The sequence below is a fragment of the Ciconia boyciana genome, chromosome 1 (genome assembly GCF_034638445.1).
Source record: "Ciconia boyciana chromosome 1, ASM3463844v1, whole genome shotgun sequence".
NCBI lineage: Eukaryota > Metazoa > Chordata > Aves > Ciconiiformes > Ciconiidae > Ciconia > Ciconia boyciana.
The window spans coordinates 29722095-29742244 of NC_132934.1; the positions used below are offsets into that span (position 1 = coordinate 29722095).

Below are 20150 nucleotides of genomic sequence, written 5' to 3' on the forward strand. Positions count from 1 at the left end.
TAGGCACCTGTATCTTTCTAAATCAGTGCTTTCTAGCATGTACAAAGTCCTCCTACTTCTTATGCTTAGCAGCACGCATTAGATAAATGGAAATATGTAACACACAAGTTTGGGAAAGACAGTTTTAGACCAGTTAGATTTGTTTCTATTTTTTTTTAATGTAATGCAAAGAAAACTCTACCTAAACTCTATCCATAACATTTTTTTTTGCTGTTTTTAAACTGGGAAATTTTTTTACTGACATTACACATGCACGGTTGCAGTCAGTGTGTGTTAAATCAGAGGATATAATTTAAAAGCAGTGGCTTTTGCTTCTTTTTCCCCACATTCCCAATTTCTTATCTTTCAACAGCTCCTTATGTATGTTTAAAAAAGTAACTAAAAGTTACAATATTAATGATATGTTTGCTTATTTATTATGTGCAATGAATTTTAAATTCAGACCCATATGAAGATCCAAAGGGAGATGACCAAACTAGGAGAGAGTAAAGCAAGGAGAGTAGGTTAAAAGAGACTATTAATATCTTTGCATGCTAAATTTTCATGCTAAATTTTTGCATTTTGCATGTCTTTAAAAAAAGTGGTTCTTCTGATACTATGCACTAATGCAATAAACATTAAGTAATTAAACTTAAATGTATACTTACTTTTCCCAAATTTTATCAAATGATTACACTTCAGTGAAGTGCTCATGCTAAATAAACAAAACTTACCTTAACAACTCAACACTCCATAGAGCATGATATTTATACAACAGGTTTGGTACACACTGAGCTTAACCCTTTGATTCCAGGAGTCATGATTTCCTGACATGCCATCCTCATACAGAATGCATTAGTACTGATGTAGAATCAGCAAATCTCCTAGCATGAAGGAAAAAACCAACTAACCAATTTATTGTAGATATATTAACTTATGGGATTGAAGACAATTGTCTATTTATTCTAATTGAGATAAAGTTCAAAGTCTGACTTTATGAAAATAAACTACTTCTTTAGAGACATTCCAGGGAATAGAAATAGCTAGGCTTTTCATAGCTCTTAAAGCAAACAAATAAAATTACAACTAGCTGTCCAAATCACTATGCTATGCAGCCAACAATAGTACGTGTATCATGGACAGATTAGTCTCAGCACCAAGATTTGCCTACCTGGAAGGGAAATAGTTGCAATGCTGTACACGAACACCCACCAGTGGCAGCAAACTGACAGCATTTACCTTTGGGTTATGCTTGTGCCCTGCTCTGCACAGTTCTTGAAGAATCACAAGTCTCTCTCATGATTGTAAGTGTAACAAGAAGAATAAAGCTGCCAGTTTTAAAACTCAGGCTAGATGACACGACGTTCTTCAGTGGCCATAAGGACAGTGACTTTCTGCCATAAGGAGAATGATCTACAGGTTCTAAGATCCAAAGTGACATTTTCCCTGTTATGCCTACTATGGAAATGTGGTGATAAGGAGTGAAATCTGTGAAAGCAATCAGCTCGTTTCACCATGGATTACCACAATCACAGCTTCTCCAGAAAAGAAAAATATTCTGAAACAAAAACCAGTACTACAGAAATCTTAACCTTACTACTGCAATATGTTTTCCAGGATGCACAGTAAGGAAGTAAATGCTATTATCTCATCATATGCAGGTTAACATTATCCTCAACTCTCATCACAAACCCTCCTTAGCTATTCTGCAATATGTCATTAATCAATGTATGTACTGATTGGATCCATTCAATTGGTGCATCAGCGTAATGAATGGCATACATAAACATGTGTCAAATACATTTATTCGGATATCTATACATGAAAGTAAAATCACTAGTACAATTGGTACTCAAGCTTGTCAGATGGGATGTTTTTCTCCTGTTTTGCATAAGACATGCTAATGGTTATGCCATCTGCAGTCTGAAACCCAGAAAAATGTAAATCAGAAAGTAATAGTAGATCAAGATAAACGTCTATCTAAAACTGTAATTTTTGCAGGTATTCTGTTAACTCACAATCGAAATATAAACCTTGTCTCCTTGAAAATATAGGATAACTACTAGATATGTGTAACTTTTGCATTAAAAACTAAACCAAAAATATTTGCCAACATAACATTCCTCTTTTACAATAGACCACATAGCTAGCGGTAAATTTAAAAAGGTTTTTCATGAGAAGGACACAAAAGACACTCAAATTCTTCTAGGAAAATCCCAGCGGTTCTCTAAAACCATCACCTCTGTAAAGCACAGTAGAACTTGACGACTTACCCAACACCCTGTTTTTGCAAAGCTGAGGACACAAATTTGAAGGTTTCTTCAATAAGTTTTCAACTTGCTCATTAGCTAGTAGGTGCTGTAAGTCACTAGAATACTTGACGCATTATGGAATAACAGAGAGAACATATATAAAAACACCATACGCTACTTTCCCCCAAATATCCATCAAATACAAAAAGATGGCCACTAAAATTAATACTGTTTTTTTCTTTCTTTGGCACGTAGAACAATAGAATAGTTTACATCAAAATGTGGAGCACATGAGAGATGCAATGGCAAGGCTTACCTAACAACCCCATTTGCCTGCAGATGTGTGAGCTAGTTTTAAAAGTTTTATTAGGTTTTTACTAGATTTATAAATCAGTTCTAACATATATCCAGTTGCCAGATCAGTAAATTGCTCTGAAATTAGAGGAAATTAGAAATACACTGATATTAAAGTATTTTAAAATATTGGGAGAAGTCTGTTTCCTTAAGCAGAAACACAAGGACAAGTATTTTTGTCTTATAAACCTCAAATTGCTTATACACATTTAGCAATTCCTACTGCTAGGAGATTTTGGCTAAAGTTACCATTAAATTTGGCATAATAATAGTACTGTACAATTTTATGACCAATATTACAGTATTTGGTCAAACAGGCATCACGATGCTCAAAATGTGAATTTCCACTACATAATGAACAATGAACAGCTCTGTATTAACAGTAAAAGACAGAAATAGAAAAGCTCCAAGGACTCATTTTCAAAACCTTTATGCATCCTTTTCACAAAAGAAGAAAATTAAAATGGAGTTTGTGCTCATACCTGAATTTACATGGTATTTGATACATAAACCAAAGTCTGGGAGCAAATTCCATTTTCGTCTCATTTAAAAATGAACCAAATGAAGTGTCCAAGGCTAATAAGAGGCACTGTGTACATACTGATCATGGAAGGAAAAGTTGGAAACATGAGCAATAATCTTGGCTTTAGGGAGCATGTACCAATTCTGAAAAGAAAATTATTTGCTTTATTTTCTTATTCCTGCCTCGCAAGTGTGACTCATGAGGCACTGACTCTTTCTGGCAAACACGTAATACAGGACGTCTCTACAATACACCATCCCATGGCATTTAAAAGGCATCAGGCCAGGGTTAGTGCTTTGGGAGCAGGAAAGCACAAGACTCCCTCTCCTCACCTCATCATCCTCTGGGTTATGTGTATGACTGTCTTTGTCTCCAAACATGGTTTTCTCTCCTTTCATCGATGCCTACCACAAACAGTGCACCCTCACATCTCTTCAGCTGTGAAAAGAAGGTTTACGAACGGGTGGAGAATGTGAACAGAGAAGTCAGTAGCTCCTCAACTGCTCCAGTTTACAAGTTGGAGGACTAAAGTAAGCTAACTTCACTGGCAAACATATACTGGAAAAATATCACTATTTTTGCCTGTTTCATATACTTCCCTTAGCATCTGGACCTTGTACACTCCTAGTACAGCCCATGTTATCTTTCAGAATGAGGAGCTGACAGAATAAACTACTTTCACAGTATTCATTAAATCTATCATCTCTGTGATTCAACCCTTCAAGATCACCAGTTCCACTTCTAAAAACTTCAAAAACCTACGTAGTTCATAAGCTGCTGCCTTTACAACTACTCTTCTTGTGTGCCTTCAGCCTAGAAGATATTTAATACAAAGCAAAATCAAGAGTGAACAGTAGAAAGTTGAGATGGTCCCAGGGCTCCTACGCCTCTGGACTGGACTACAACTACAGCATGGCAGGATGCCAAATTGCCATGTTTTCTTTTCTTCCATTTTCTTTAGTCATTTCCCTAAGTTCTTGCTTGGTGCTGAGCAAATAAATACAACTTCAAAAGTATATTTGAAGAGAGCTGATGTGGAATGTGGAACTGTTTGCTGTGTCCAACATTGCTCCATGAAGTTTCACGAAGAAAAGGAGACAATGTGAATTATATACAAAAATTGCACAACTTATCAAATTTCACAACATTTCACTGGTGGAGAAAAAGATGAATTCTGGTGCTTGGGGTCCTCCATTATGCATGACAGAAACTAAAAATGAGATAAAAATGCCCTATTCCATCAGAAAACAGGGGAAGTCCCATGAGGATAAAGACTCACCCAGAAAAATAGATGTGAGGAAAAGAATGGTAGGAGCTATAATTTTTTATTTCCTGAACAAAATAAAATTGTCTCTCATGTATATTTTTTGTCTGCAACAGACTGTAATTCAGCAGTCAAACACTCATATTTTTTTCTATATACAATGAGAGAACCAGTTTTGTCAGCAGAATGCAATTTCATATGCAACTCTGAATTAGCAATAAATGAACTAAAACCTCAAAAAAACCCCCCAGATAAAATTTTTCGAGAATAAAACACTATATATAGTTTTAGTAATAATATATTTAAAATAGTAATTCAATAACAGAACTCCTATTCGCCTGAACACAATCTGAAGCCCAACAGCATCCCAGTGTGAAACTCTATGACATATGTTTTTCTAAAATGGCAGAAGTAGCTCTTTCATAATTTCATGCAGTTGTGTTGGTAGTTTCTGAACACTTCTCTGTTTGTCATTTACATATAGTACGGATGAGTTATTTAGCCAATTTTTTTTCTGGATACTGTTTTAATCTTAGTCTTAACACAGCCATTTTTACAGTTTAGTCCATGTATGTATAAAAATCACATACCAATTTTGCAACTTGTCTGTAAAGAATTAATTTATAGCATAGCTACTGAACTTAGATCAGATTTAATCTTGGACCTTTTAAACATCTATAGCCACAAAAGGCTTTTGTAACTTACAGTGAATTTTCTTGTGAATGAGAAGTCATGAGCATGCAAGCCTGTAACCTCCTGTATGTGAATATGCACATACACACCATTAGAGCACAGGCATCCACACACAGACCTCATGTGTGAGAAAGCATAGTGCTCTTCCCTGAGAGTAAGGCCCCAAAAGCAATGATACTTTACTAACCTGCAGTGGTCTCTGTTTATCACTGCCCTTAGGAGATTTCAGTGCACTTGTCTGTTGCTGTAAAAGCAGCTGCCTTGCTGCCTGGAGTGCCTAAAAGTAAAAAAAAAGTAAATAATTTCCACCAGTTCCTAGAAAGAGATGAGTTACTCATTGCTAATGTTAGGTAAAAGTTAAATCTAATAAATGCAATCTCCTCCTATTCGATTTGTATTTGCTAGATTTCAGACTTCAGTTTGTTTTTTACTTAAAACATAAAAAAAGTAATCTGAAAGTACATATATAGGACTTCACCAGAATTTATGGATGTACATGAAATCCTGCAGGAAATAAAGTTAATTTGTTTAAAGTGCTTGAAGAGGAAAAATCATAAACTGCATCAATAGCCTCATTTCCACAAGGAACTTGTCTTTGAGTGTTCAACTAAAATGCCCACTCCCTTGCAAATTATCATTCAATTTGCATTTTCATATTAGAATTTTGAAGCAAAAGCAAGTAGACTTCAAGTGTTACCGGAAGCTGTAATTAAATTTGACAAATCAACATCAGATTATCTTGAAAGTGAATTAATAAGGATATTCATTGAAGATTAAAAACACTTTTTGTACTTACAATTCAAGGAGAAACCTCTCCTTTGACAAAATAAAGTGCAGTTTTAATGCCAAATAAAAATGAGTGGTTTTCATTTGCATTCTTAGGGAAATCAGAGAACAAAGAAATTACTACTCAACCAACCAGATCAGGCTCTGGGATGACAGTATCCCAATCAAAATAGAAAATGTTTTCATTTATTTTATGTTTTGATCCCAACTCAGCAAAACACAGTTAAACATATGAAATGTAAACAAACATTCCACTTACCCAAAGAAGGCTAATCTAAATTATTTTTTCCTATAAAATTATTTTTAAAATTCCAAGTGTTATAAAGTGGTATTTAGTAAGAAATTTTAAAACCCCCGTTTCAAAACATTTCCACTCAAACTACCTGGAGAACTCTTCCCCCCTCCTCCTCCTTAAAAAAATCAGTTCAGTAAATAGCAGTTGCAGCTTTAAAATACATCACACTATTATCTATGTTATTAAAACATACTGTAGATGGAATACACTGCAATAAATGCCATTTGATCCATGTTCCCTAAAATAATAAAGATTCTCAACTGATAAAGAAAGGTACAATTTTGATTAGACTCAAATGAGCTGGTTTTTAAGATAGTTTCTAGTATCCATGACAACAGTTGCTTTGACAAGATGTGCATATGGCATTACACTGCCAGCTGGTGTGAACAATGTTTGAACTACTGCATTGAGATGCTGAGCAAACAGAAAAAGTTGCCACGTCTTAACCCTCAGGGAAGGCAGTCATCCCCTGATCAATTATGAAAAGACAGAGAGAGGGCTGCTACAGTCTGGCTCCAAGCAAGTTTTCTGAGAAGGCAGGCAGACATAGAAAACCAAAGTAAACAAACTGAATGCGCTAGCACCATCTCCTAACAACATTGATTCGTCTCCCCATAGAAGGCTCTGGTACAAAGTTTGCAGAGCAGACTTTTAACATTTGGAGACATTCCCACAACAATCCCCGTATTGTTTCATCAAATTCTCAAGTAATTACAGGTCAGCTTTACAAAGACTATACATTCCTCTGAACCTAAGCAACGAGACACACAGAACTAGCTTCTCTCTGCCAAAAATAAATAAAAGTTAACATATTTCAAAGTGCACTTGAAATATTTTGTTACCAAGGAACCACTGGATGCTCTGTTTCCTATGTGAACAGCATAATCTCTTCTGCACTCACAGTTCTTCAGCAGATCCTAAAGGACAATCCTGCTCTGTCTGAGATCAGAGATAAATATATCTGTTGGTTTCAGGGGCACCAGGATTTCGTCCCAACATCTTGCAGTGGTTTAAGCACAAAACATGGATTAAATGCATGAACAGAAGATCTATGGTGAATTTATAATCCTTCCCAATCTTTAGAGCTCTCTGAAAGGAAAACTTGAATGGAAGCAAGAGAACTATTGCACTCCTGAATTCATGGGAGACTGTACAGGAAAACCAACCTCACCACCTGGGGTGATATTGCTACAGAAATCAGAGAAGAGATCTGGAGTTACAAAAAACGGGAAAAATCATAAAGATAATTATTTTTTATTTGTGGCAGTTGCAGAAAAGTCATTACACAGCCTTTACCTGGAAAAGAAATTGTAATGATATAATGCTGATGTATACTTGCAAATAACTGGAACACTTGGCAAGTTGTTTCAGTGTCCTAACCTTCCTCAGCAGCAAAGTCGTCTCACGTCAATACAATAAAACAAGCAAGCAAGCATCTGGTAAAGCTGTACATTTACAGTACTTGAAAATTAGAGAATTATACTATGCCGCAGTTTAGATTTAAGCTAGACAGTATAATTTCAAATTGTGGCTAGCATACTGCTGTGGAATCAGCCTAAGAAAGCATGACTTCCTACCACTAACTACAAAAAGAGTCACACTTTATGAAAACGCAAGGCAGCACAACAGGATATGTTTGCATAAAAGGCTCTACTACTTAAACTATTTTGATTCGTATGTGCTGGTTGGGATATCTTTAAAGGAGTAAAGGCTCATCTTTTAATACAGAATGTCTTATAAATGATGACTACCTGAATACTTCAGTGATCTTATTGTGGCAGTTTAGATTATTGTAAACACAGGAGATAGAAGAAGAACAGAAAACAATTTCAAGAGATCAAAGACGATTTAAAACTCATAAGGAGAAATCACTGTCAGCCTTTGTTCTTATAGCAGTTTTCATATGGTACTTCTTCCTCCCAGTGTGCTGCTTAACTTTAGATTTTGCTACTCAGTAAACAACCTCCCAGAAACACACTGTTAATTTCAAAGGATTATTACTGACATTATTCAGAAGTGAAGATTATGAGACTATAAAACATTCAGTTCTACCAACTCATTTGCTTCTATTAAATCTTTGCAAAACAAATTGACAACTTGAAAGTGTCTTTCAAAATTCATAGTTTAACATGTACACTTCAGGTAAACACCGATCCCACATATAATTTATAAACTTCTGTGAACTAATTTGATAATAACTCGTGGTCTAAAAACAGTTTGATGAAGACAAACTAACAGACCTTTATAAATCTGTCAAATCAAGATTATGTTGAGTCCTACCTCAAATTAACAACAGCAAGAATGGATTCTAAGGCAGTCAAAATTGTATCCAGTTTCCAATAACATTTGTTTCAAATTTAGTAGGCACTTTTCCTTAATTAAGTTATCTAAATTAGTAAAACTACACAAAAAAAGTCAATGCAGACAAAAGCAATAAAAAGAACTGAGGATTAGAAATTATTTTAATAATGCAAATGAAAATCATTATAATGCTTTAAGTAATGGCTGTATAAGCAGGAAATTTGGGCATATGGTTTCCAGAACTCACTGTGTCTTCTAGTAAAATATTCATTGGGAACACTACTTCTTAATATTTACTGTGCAGCTTTGGCATAGCTAAAACGTAAGCAGAACAAAAATGAAATTAATTGCATATAACTCACCCTATTAAAGTTGATAAATTGCAGTAGATTTTGCAATTTGTTGGCGATAATACTATGAGATACAACTTGCTTTTATTTTGTATTCCAAACCCTTGCATTTCATTTAAGCATGCCTTAAAATAATTTTTAAAGTTTTATCATTTTAATAAAGTGAAAGCTGCCACTAAAACATGGTAAATTTATTACTTTGGTTTTTAAAAAGTAAATATATGTATATTTTTAGGAAACAGATGTCACTCACATCTTTCCTTTAAAAACAGGAATGTTTAACCTATCAGCCTGTTGCATTTGAGACGTTAAAATGGAAAATGACATCTACGCCCATTAATATCGTCAATGTATAAACAGCACAGCGTGACACATTCTTGAGAGCTGAAGGCTACAAAATCTCTCTGAAACATAAATAACAAAGCACTCAGAAGCATATTTGATGTTGATATTCATCTCTGAGAAAAACACTGCTGCCTGGGCTTCTTATGAAAATAGATGCAGCCCAAATGGATCTCCTGTAATTGGTTTCAGATAGTGAGGTCAAAAGAAATATGATACAAGAAACTATTATGTGGAACAGGCGAAACAAGAATGTTTATACAGGCACTCCCTATTTATACTGACAAGAGGTGTATACTTTGCAGATAACCAGAACCAAAAAACTTGCCAGAAGACAACCAGATTCCTTCCTTTTTGTAAGTCCAAATCCCTATTTTATTTTTTCAAATAACTGCATACTCTAACATTCCTGCTGAACATAAAATAAGTTGCTGAACATAAAATAAGTTTCCAAATGGCTGAATATGTCAAACGAGAGTCATCTCATTGGTAGCACTATGCAACCGAAACATATCAACATGCTAAGCTGGATTTAAGGCCAAAGACTGCTCTGCACTGGTTGAATAACAAGTTAACCAAATGATTACATAGCTACATTTATTATAAAAACCACTTCAGGAGAACCTCTGCCCCTTTACACCCTGTCGTGGGCCCATTCTCCAGCTGGGTCCAAATGAGAAGCCCAGAATTACCCATAGTTGTACGAGATGCTTGAAAGACGGTGACAGAAAGACAATGCTGTTCAACACTCCCTAACAGCATTCAAATGATACTGCTAAACCTTTGTCTCTCGCTGACTGTATTTTCCCAGAAAGTTCTCTAATGAATATCACAGCCAGTCAGCACGGCAGCTTATAATCTTTCCAAATGGAGTAGCAAAGCATTTAGCACTATTCAAAGAATCTTGAATTTAAGATGATCCAAACTCCTTTCCAACAGCAGTCTCTCCAGAAGACTTGACAGGAAAAGCAAACTCCCATGCACCCCAAGACATCCTGATTTTACTTAGTGAACAACATTCTTTTTCTCTAAGCTACACAAAGAAGATAAAACCTGTCGGCCTGCCAGCTGAGTACAAATGTGCCACACTACAGAGCCCATGAAGTCAAGAAAATCCTGTATGTAACCAAAATCCAAGCCACATTAATGAGCCTGATTTCACCTAGAAGTGGTGGGCTGAACAATTATTACCGTGTTTTCCAACAGAAGTAGAAACAAAGCATCAGATAGCTAAGGCTGTTGGAACCCACCTCAAGAAATACACTATCTAAGAAATCTAGATGGTCACTAAGAAGGATTTCACTCAATTAACCCAACATCAAAGTATGCAAATACTCAAATAAAAAAGATTTGTCTGTCTTCTGCATCTAGATTAGCAGCTGCAGACAGCCCCAATGTGCAATGTGCGCAATTTCAGCACCTAAACTGCAGGGTGCCCTGCAGCCTTGCCTAGCAGTAGAACACAAACCTGCAAGAGACCAAAATATTTGAAACTAAATTATGCTCAAGAAGAGGCAACAGCCTTGGACTTTGTATTCCCACCACCAGGCTGCTAGATAGGAGGACAGAATACAACAACTGACCTTGTACAATTATGTCCCCAGAAAGTGGTGGTGGCCACTGAATGCTCTACTGAGCTCAAGCCTACGGAGCAGGATTAAGCGAACGCTGAATACCTGGAAAACATTTACTGTATTGATGCTATAGGAATTTGTGCAAATCAATGCCCGGTTCCTGGATCCCCAGACTGCTCAGCTTTTCCAAGCCTGGGAAAATTCTGTGTTTGTCCAGGACAGCAATGCTTCACACCTGAGGAATTTCAAGATAAAAAGGCAGGGTACTTTGAGGGTTAGGTGGCAAGTGGGGAAAGATGTTCTGGATCACATTTTAGCTTAGGTACTTATATTACTCATGTGCCTCATCTTAGAAACGTAAGAATTTCACTGGATCTGGCCCTCATTTTGTCGGACTAAAAGCACTTTGTTGGGGGTTTTTTTGGTTGGTTGGTTGGTTTTGGTTTTTTTTTTTGGTTTGGATTCTTACGATGATACTGCCGGTTTCAGCATACCGAGGCTCTGATTTTGATTCAGATCTGTGGTCTTCCCTGCAACACAAACAACACCAGAAGAAGAGATCTTCAATCTACCTGAGCTTCTGTTCTGCCCTGATGTTATCCAGGATTAATTTGCAACTGAAGAGAAAAAGTAACAGTAATAAACTGATGAATGCAACATGAAGTCTCATAATGCTGTTTAATAAAAGGAAATTAATCACATAATTGTCACAAACCTATTTTCAAACAGCAATCTATCAGAAAGAAATTATGCATCTGTAGTTATTGACCTTTCATTTTACCATGACTGATTCGTAATTAGACTAGTTTTGTGAAAAATAATAGTTAATTACCAGATTTTTTTCACTCTAATTGTTTTGGCAATTTTTTTTTGTTTAGTGTCTTACTTTTTCCCCATGTGAAAGATGCTAAATAAATACAGGGCACGAATAACTTAGCAGCTAACATATTTCATTTTACAAAGCAAATTTAGCTTCTCTCTGTATAACCCAGTTTAATGGATGCTAAACATTGTTTCAAAAACAACTCTTTCATTTTTCCTACCCATTATTTGGCTGACCAAGAACTAGAAACAAAACACCGGCTTGCTTCAATTCCTGGTGGTGCTAGCAGGGCTCTTTCCTGTAGACATCAGTCTGCATTGGTCATTAGGGCTGCATGTTAGACCACGCATAACATGGTCCATGACAGGAAACCCAAATGCCATCTCCAAGGCTTCGACCACCTGAAGAATGCAAATGTCAAGGGTTAGGAGAGATGGCAGCCCACAGCACCGAAGTTCTGCTCCAACCTGACAATCTCCTTTCTTTCATCACACATGCCTGAACTTAACTTTCCTTTGGTAAACACGAGGACAGGCTGAGAGAGTTGGGGTTGTTCAGCCTGGAGAAGAGAAGGCTGCGGGGAGACCTTATAGCAGCCTTCCAGTACTTAAAGGGGGCCCATAGGAAAGACAGGGACAGACTTTTTAGCAAGGCCTGTTGTGACAGGACGAGGAGCAATGGTTTTAAACTAAGGGAGGGCAGATTTAGACTGGATTTAAGAAATAAATTTTTTACAATGAGGGTGGTGAGGCACTGGAACAGGCTGCCCAGAGAGGTAGTGGAGGCCCCATCCCTGGAAACATTCAAGGTCAGGTTGGATGGGGCTCTGAGCAACCTGATCTAGTTAAAGATGTCCCTGCTCTTGCAGGGGGGTTGGATTAGATGACCTCTAAAGACTCCTTCCAATCCAAAGCATTCTATGATTCTATGAAACACAGGAGTAGGCAATCTACTCTACTTCATTCCTACTACTTACATTACGCAGTGACTAACTAAATTAATGAAATTAAAACCAGTGCACACATCAAACGCAAGCGCCACAAGCTCACAAATGTCCTGCCACTGCTATTTTCTTCCATGTGGCGTTATTTTTAGAGAACTGGGACATGTAATAGCTAAACAGAAGAGCTGATCTCTTAGTTTTACATGAACAGAATGACACAATGGCAGCATGTACCAGTTTTCCACATGAAAACTGGTATGAACTATTTCACATGAAAATCAGCTAGCAGATACGTAAAAGCTATTTAAGTGTGCAGGGAAAAGAAGAGCAATCAATATAGCTATCCCATGTGTGAATCCAGAAATAAAAAAGATCCTTAAAATTATTATACATTTATATAATATTTTGTATATATGGTACAAATGTGTATGTATCCTTGATTTGAAAGGAGTTGGTTAAAAAAAGACCTTCTTTCAAGTCTGTCCATTGTAGACATTCACTTATTGGCTGTGAAGCCTACTTTCAATTAAAGCAGTCTGAAACAAAGTACTGTTGGCTTAGGTGGAATAATAGATGGTTTGATAATTATAAATAGGAAAGGAACTGATGCAAATGAAACCAAGAGTGGTCCCATTTGTACTAAAATCAAAATGCAGAGCAAATGTGGGAGGAGAAAGAAACATAGTATCAAGGGAAGCATTATAATGTTAGGCTGTTAGAAGGCAGCAGTTTTAACTGATACAAATCTGAAATGGAAATTTAGAAATTAAAGACAATGAATTCAGCATGGAGATTATTAAGCAAATGATTACAAAAATCATAATCAAGATATAAACTAAAATAAAAGGTGAGGCAGATATAAAACAAAAGGAAACACATACTCAAACGTTTTGTTCTGGCCAACAGCAAGATTCTTAGAACAGAACCTACAATTTGACAGAACAGATGTGAGGACTGATTAGTTTTGTTAAGTCATATAGAGAGGTAAAATAACATGTGAAGAACAAATGCCAAAAGAATATTTACCCTAGAATAGCCTTAGCCATTGAGAAGGCAGAAATAAATACCTCTATCTTTACAACTTATTTTCAGTTAAATAACATTCTGCACTGTGACTGGCAAAGGAGTGCTGACACAAAGCATCATAAGCACAGATTCCTCATCCTGATACCCTGCAAGCTAGAAATCAAAGCCATCCATCAAAGAGTATGGATCTACATGGTACCATAGTAATTACAAATAAAGTTACAGTAATTATACAAATCAAACTCTCTCAGCCAATCAAAATGTGAGGAATTACATATTTATTGAAGAGTTACTGATTAAAAGGGCTCCAATTATTTGAACACTAACTGATTTGATTTACCACTGCCCTTACAAATACATACCCAGAGACATGAGTGAGATTGCAACTGCAAAAGGAAATATTATCCAGATAGTCATATCAGGCTTTTTCTGTACAGGAGGAAGGCACATCAGCCATTACTGAAATATCCAATTGATAATCAGTGGAGAAGAACAAAGTTAATGTCTGTGTCTCACATTAGATATTATAAATTTAAAGTTTCTTTTAAAATATTTTAAAAAGATCTAAATATTGAAGTTCTGTTTATACAAGGACATAATTTAAAGAAATGTCAAATTTAAAATATATATCTATGATGAAAAACATGTATTAAAGACATAAGTCAATACTGTCATGTCAATATGATAAAAGCAAACTGGGACATATAAGTAGAAGTGTCATATACAAAACTGGTATTTTTTCCACTTTATTCAACTTTCTAAAGAAACAGCTAGAGAACTGTACCCAGCTTGGGGCACAATGTTTCAAAGAAGTGGACCATCTTACCAGTGAACAGAGAAGAGCACTAAGAATGATCACGATGAGAAAATCCAACCTATGGGATAGCAGAAGTCTGATCATAAAAACAGGAAAAAAACCTCCTAAAGCAATAACAGTCTTCAGCAAGTTTCTGCACAGAAAGAATTAATTGTATTCCATGGGTAGGACAAGCAAGAATGGCCTTAAAATTAATCCAGGGAGATTTAATTACATTTAAGAAGAAACTTTCCAATGGTAGGGATAGTGGAGGAGTACAATAAATTGTGTAGAGATTGAGAAATCCTTGTTACTGGACCTGTTTAAGAAGCATTCTCAGGAACAGTTAAGAGCAGTGATTCTGCTCTGGGACACAGAAGATCTTTACAAGCGTCCTCCAGCTCTATTTTATTTGATTGTGTGGTTCCTGTGAAAGCATGCCAAGTTCGGATTACTCTGATGTCTAACACCTTGCTACATTTCAAATAACACCATGTTCTCATAAACTGAGTATCATGAAGCTTCAGCATGGTTTGTTTCTATGGTGAGTTAACAGCAGAGGATCAGTAAGAGCTGCACATACCGACTCGCTCTTTGGAATTTTCCGACCTTACATGACCACATTTGTGTTTATGATACTATCCTTGAAATTTTGGACTGAACAGAGAAATAGTTTATACAGAACAGGAGATGGGTTAGAATTAAGCGCTCTGTGCCCTAATTGCAGTCGGAGCCATCTGGGCAGGATTCTTGTGTCCTCACCACCAAGTATGGGCACAACAGTAGCAGAAAACAAGATTTTCTTTATATTAGAATTCTTATTATGAACAATAGAGGCCTGGCTGAAATGAAAAGCTAGGAAGAAGAGAGAAAAACAAGGCAAGAACACGGGTCAGAAGTACAGCTTGATCAACTTAAGCCATACAACTCCACAAAAAAAAAAAAAAAAAAAAAAGGCAAAAGCAAATTGATTCATTATTATAATTTATTGTGAGTTTAAAGCTACAGTAACAAAACTTAGGAAGTATCTTTGATAACCTGATTTCAATCATGTTTTTAATGAAATAATTTGATCAAAAATCACTACATAGTCTAAGCCACTTAAAAAAATCACTTTATTGCTAAAGTTAAATCAGCTCAACTGAAATCCTACTAAGTCCGTTATTTTTTTTTCTTAGGGATATTTTTGTAATGCTTTATAAAATTTTAGTCGCCATAAAGAGCTCCAGGTACATATTATTCAATACAAGAATAATTAGGGGAAGAAACAATAAACATGAATGTAAACAGGCGATACAATAAGAGCCATTTTATTTGTATTTTTTCAAGGTTTTTGATAAACCTTCTTTTGGAGAGAGAAGTGCAGTCCTGTCTGGAGTTTAAAAAAAAACAGTAAAAACACTGATATGAGATCAAGAAGTAAATTATGCAAATAAACAGCCCGTTTTCTAGACACTAGACTTATCAATGGTGGCATTCGGCAATAGTTATGAGTGTGCTGATAACACAAGGTCTGATCTAAACTCCTTGGAATAATTCTGAAGCAGTAAAATCTGCTACTAAGTGTGGACTGTGAGGCACCTGAGAAACCTCTGTACCATGGTCACAAATTTATATGTATATATGAGCAAAGTAACATATGCATTCACACACATAAAAATAAATACCTTTTTTCTTGAAGGAAATGCTTATATTGTGTGGAAAACCCAACAAAAATAGCACTGGTTAGCTCTGCATCTCTCCGAGAGAGCTATCTGCACTTGCGGTCTACTCTGGCCTGCCTGAATTACTGCAATTGCAGCTTTCCTCTCAGGCTGCTTATCTACCTCTTAACTCTTTTGGTGCATTTTGTGATGAACTAGCAGGCATTATCCAACATGCAGACCTCTGCCTCTGAAGAATCCCAATCTTCAGGTTCTTGCTGTTGCTGGCAAATGAGTTGTATGTTTTGAAGGGTAGCCTTAACAGGCCACGTAGACAGAACTGCTGAGAAAGAATTCTCCACTTTGGGGACTTTTAAGAGTGAAGATTATAACACAGTGAAATGACAAAGAGCTTTAATTTTAAGCTAAAATGCAAGTGAAGACAGACAGGCAAATGTCCTCAGGCTCCTCATCCTAGTTTCAGCCCTTGTGAGGAGATCTGGTAGGAAGTATATTCTTTATGATTAGAAACTTGCAGGGATGAAAAAGAAAAGACCTGAAGCTAGTAAAAATGTTTTGCAGAAGAGGAATAGAAAGACATTTTGCAATTCCCAGGGCATTCAGGTGCTGGAGAAATGATAGCAACTGTACAAGGAATTCCCAAGTAGTATACATGAGCAACACAACAGGTTAGGCATTTGAATTAAAAGGTAGATGTTCCAATCACACTTCATCAAGCTCACCCAGGCAAAAATGACCCCTATTATATTGCCTTGTCTTCTAAAGTAATCTTCCTAAACAGCAAGCTAATCAAGGAATTACAATAATAAATATGCTCAGGGGCATTATAATCTTTAGATGCATTTGTAAAAGTAGACACGCCCAGTTATGTTGGTGCCAAACATATGTAATACTTCACATCAGTTAAAGTCTCTTCTGGCATCAGATTGTAAAAATTTCCTCTGAACTATGTATCATATATTGCATAATCACTATCACTAGCATGCACATTAAAAAAAAGCACTGGCAACCTAGGCACATGATCAAAATACACTGGAAATGAAATTTATATCTAAATTTTACTCCTTTTATCCTTTTAACTACTCTTACTTTACACAAATCAAAACCTAAATTTCAGCTTGTGTTTTATCAGTCTTCTATCATGTCTTGTCATCAACTTAACATGGTCAAAACTCAGTTACTAGTCTTCTCTTCAAAAGACACTCCTCTTTACTTATCACACATAGTTCAGATTTCACGTCCTTGAAGTATTTTCCAGATTTTCCTTTCTATAATACATCCTTTTTTCTTCTTGTAACATTTTAAACCTCATAAATCTGTAACAATTCCTCTACCTTCCTCTTTGTGACTTGTCTCAAAAATTCTGGATTTCTTTCAGAGATTCCTTTATGTGAGGCATCAAGTCATCATCATTGCCCTTCCTTCCTTCAAATACCTTCACCCTCATTGTCTCCAAGGTGTCTATGAAAAAAGAGCACGAGGGGTTTACTTCCCTCATAGCACACTTTGTACTTATTCATTAAAAATAAATATGTATGTCTGCACTTGCACATTTAGATAAGGCATATGTAAAAACATAGTATTTAGCTGCTTCCTTCTGCCCTGCTCTGCCTGTGCAACCTGCACCCGCACAGAAGAGCAGACCCCAGCACAGGAAGGGCCGGCTCTCCACCAGCCCTGACATCATTGCCACTGTACATGGCAGGAAAAAAGTAATAAAAGAACCCAATCTCCCACTTTATCTAAAAATCATACTTAAATCAAAACCAGTATCTATCCATGCAGTAAATTTCTCATGCAGTTTTTCTGCAGTATTTTTACAGTTAATTTTCAAAACAGCAGACTGATAATCAAATTGACATTTTGAATTGTTTAAATAAAACCATAGAGGTACCATCAAGGTTTGAGACAGCACTGTATGGATTAAAGAAACACTACACTTCTGCAGCCTTTTCACACACATACCTTAATTAGAAATGCTACATTTTAATGCTACATACCAAATGCTACATACCTTAATTAGAAATGCTACATTTTAATTCCTGAAAAATACGAAACAAAAATTATCTAAATAACCTAGATACTTACACTCATCCTCCCAAACCTTAACCTCTTTCTCAATCAAGACTTTCTTTCCGTATCACTCCTAGGCAGCTTTACAACATGACACGCTTCTCACTGACCAATGACCAGCAGAATTCTCAAACTTGCTGCAATCTTTCACCTTCTACAATTTACTGATAATTAAACTTGCATATGGATTGCCAACTTTTTCAATAAATACTCCATATTATCCTCCAGTTTCATGTCATTGTTTTCTGAAATATTTTGTTAACAACCATTTGTTATGTCTAGTCCTTGATTGCTCCCATGTAACCACAGGTTCAGAGATTGAAAAGGGAAGCGAGGCTTTTCAAAGACAGATAAAGGGCTTTCAAAATTTAGTAACTGTACATGCTATAGAGCATAATCTTTTATGTCATACAAGTGTACTTCATCTAGGTATGATACGGGCAATATTTTTAGTATACCAAACTATTCACAGTGCTACATAATACAAGAATAATAAACTAAGTTCTAGTTCTAAGTTCATAATCATTTTAAGTGCTGCTTTCAACACACAGTACTCACTTTACAAACATCAGTAGATAGACATGGGACTACAAAAAAAAACAGTAAACCGATATAAAGCGCTTTTTTTTAACTTTAGGTGTGATGATCTGATACTACTTTATTGCTTCTAATATAGCTTTTTGTTTTAATTGACTAGGCAGGAGGCAGTGCATCTTATCTGTGAACACTCATCTATGTTTTCTTCCTAGATCATCACTTCTTCATACAATGACTTGCAAGTATCACACAAAACATGGATCTATTCCTGACTAGATATTTTGATACTATTATAGTGCTACAAGATATAGTAATTTTTACTTTACCTGTTATTTTAAAAATTTTATTCCGTCTATTAGAGATGGATTTTTTATTTTGCAGGACAAAATGTAGATAATTCCAGCGCTGAGATTTGGGAAAAAAAATACAACAGACATCATAGTATTACAGCATTTTCAGTCAAAAGGCCTTGCCTTTTATGAGAAAGCCTTCTGGATTGTATCTATTAGTCCACTGCAATTCCCAGGGCTCTTCTTGTGCCATAGGACAGTGGACTGAAAAATAAAAATGGGAGAGAAACCATTTTATGTCAGGACTTTGGGATTGCTTTGAAATACTTTCTGGAGCACAGTTTATGGCATAAGGCTTACGTAGCTACCCAAAGGCAGAGCTGTGGCCAGCAGGTGAAACAATCTTTGATTTTAGATGAATGTTAGAGGTTCTCATCCTCTTCTCCAGCAATCCCCAAGTTCATTAATATCACTAAGACACGAATGCTACAAGCACTTTAATATTTATAGTTACAAAAAATAATAGGGATTGAATTACTGAAAAGGGTACCACGACAATATCATTTCTACCAATTCTCTCAGGCTTCATGTACACTGATAAACTGGAGAGTGCCTGAGAAGAATGTGATTTTCCGTGCTGCCAAGCTGTGAGCACAGCTCTCGGCACGCTTTTTGACCTGTGCTGACCCGCACTCTCCCAAGCAACGCCCAAGCACAGTTCTGCAGTCAGACTTTTCCAAGGAGCAATCTCACTAGGGAATTGGATGCAATCATCCCGATTTTGGGGGCTAAAATGCTTATTAGCTCAGGTGCATCTCACCAGCTTAGCATCCAGGAACCGTATGTGCAATTTACTAGTGCAGATCATGCCTATGTGCTCAAAACACTTGAGTCATACAGTGTTTTAGAGGCTCTCTCAGCCGAAGTAGCCAGGATGTGATCTTGGGATGGATTGGGAGAGTTTCAAAGACCCTGATTTCATAGCTCAACAGGTTGGAAAAACGAATTGTTGTCAGAAACAACAGCAGTAAAAACTCCTTCGGGGCGGGGGGCAGAAGATTCCTTTCATTCTTTACTGTTGCAGTAGGAACCTCCAACAACATCCCATGGCGTGTCTGCTGACAAGTCTTAGGTACTAGTTTTATATGGACATCTTATGCATCTGGGGTGAGTTTCACTTCTGAAATAAAAATTCTAACAGCCACTGTTTTATGAAAAGCCTTTTTTTTTTCTTTTTTTAAACAAAGGAGCAGGGGAAAAAAACCAGATTTGACTGCAAGCATCT

At 36.3% G+C, this 20150-nt stretch overlaps 1 protein-coding gene across 1 annotated transcript in view; it reads right to left on the reverse strand.

Annotated features, from left to right (window-relative positions):
* FOXP2 (forkhead box P2) overlaps positions 1 to 20150 on the reverse strand; it is a 299007-nt gene that overhangs the window by 122587 nt on the left and 156270 nt on the right. Inside the window, exon 3 of the mRNA XM_072872044.1 lies at positions 5253 to 5342. Coding sequence (XP_072728145.1) covers positions 5253 to 5342 — 90 coding nt within the window. The remainder of the gene's footprint in view (positions 1 to 5252; positions 5343 to 20150) is intronic.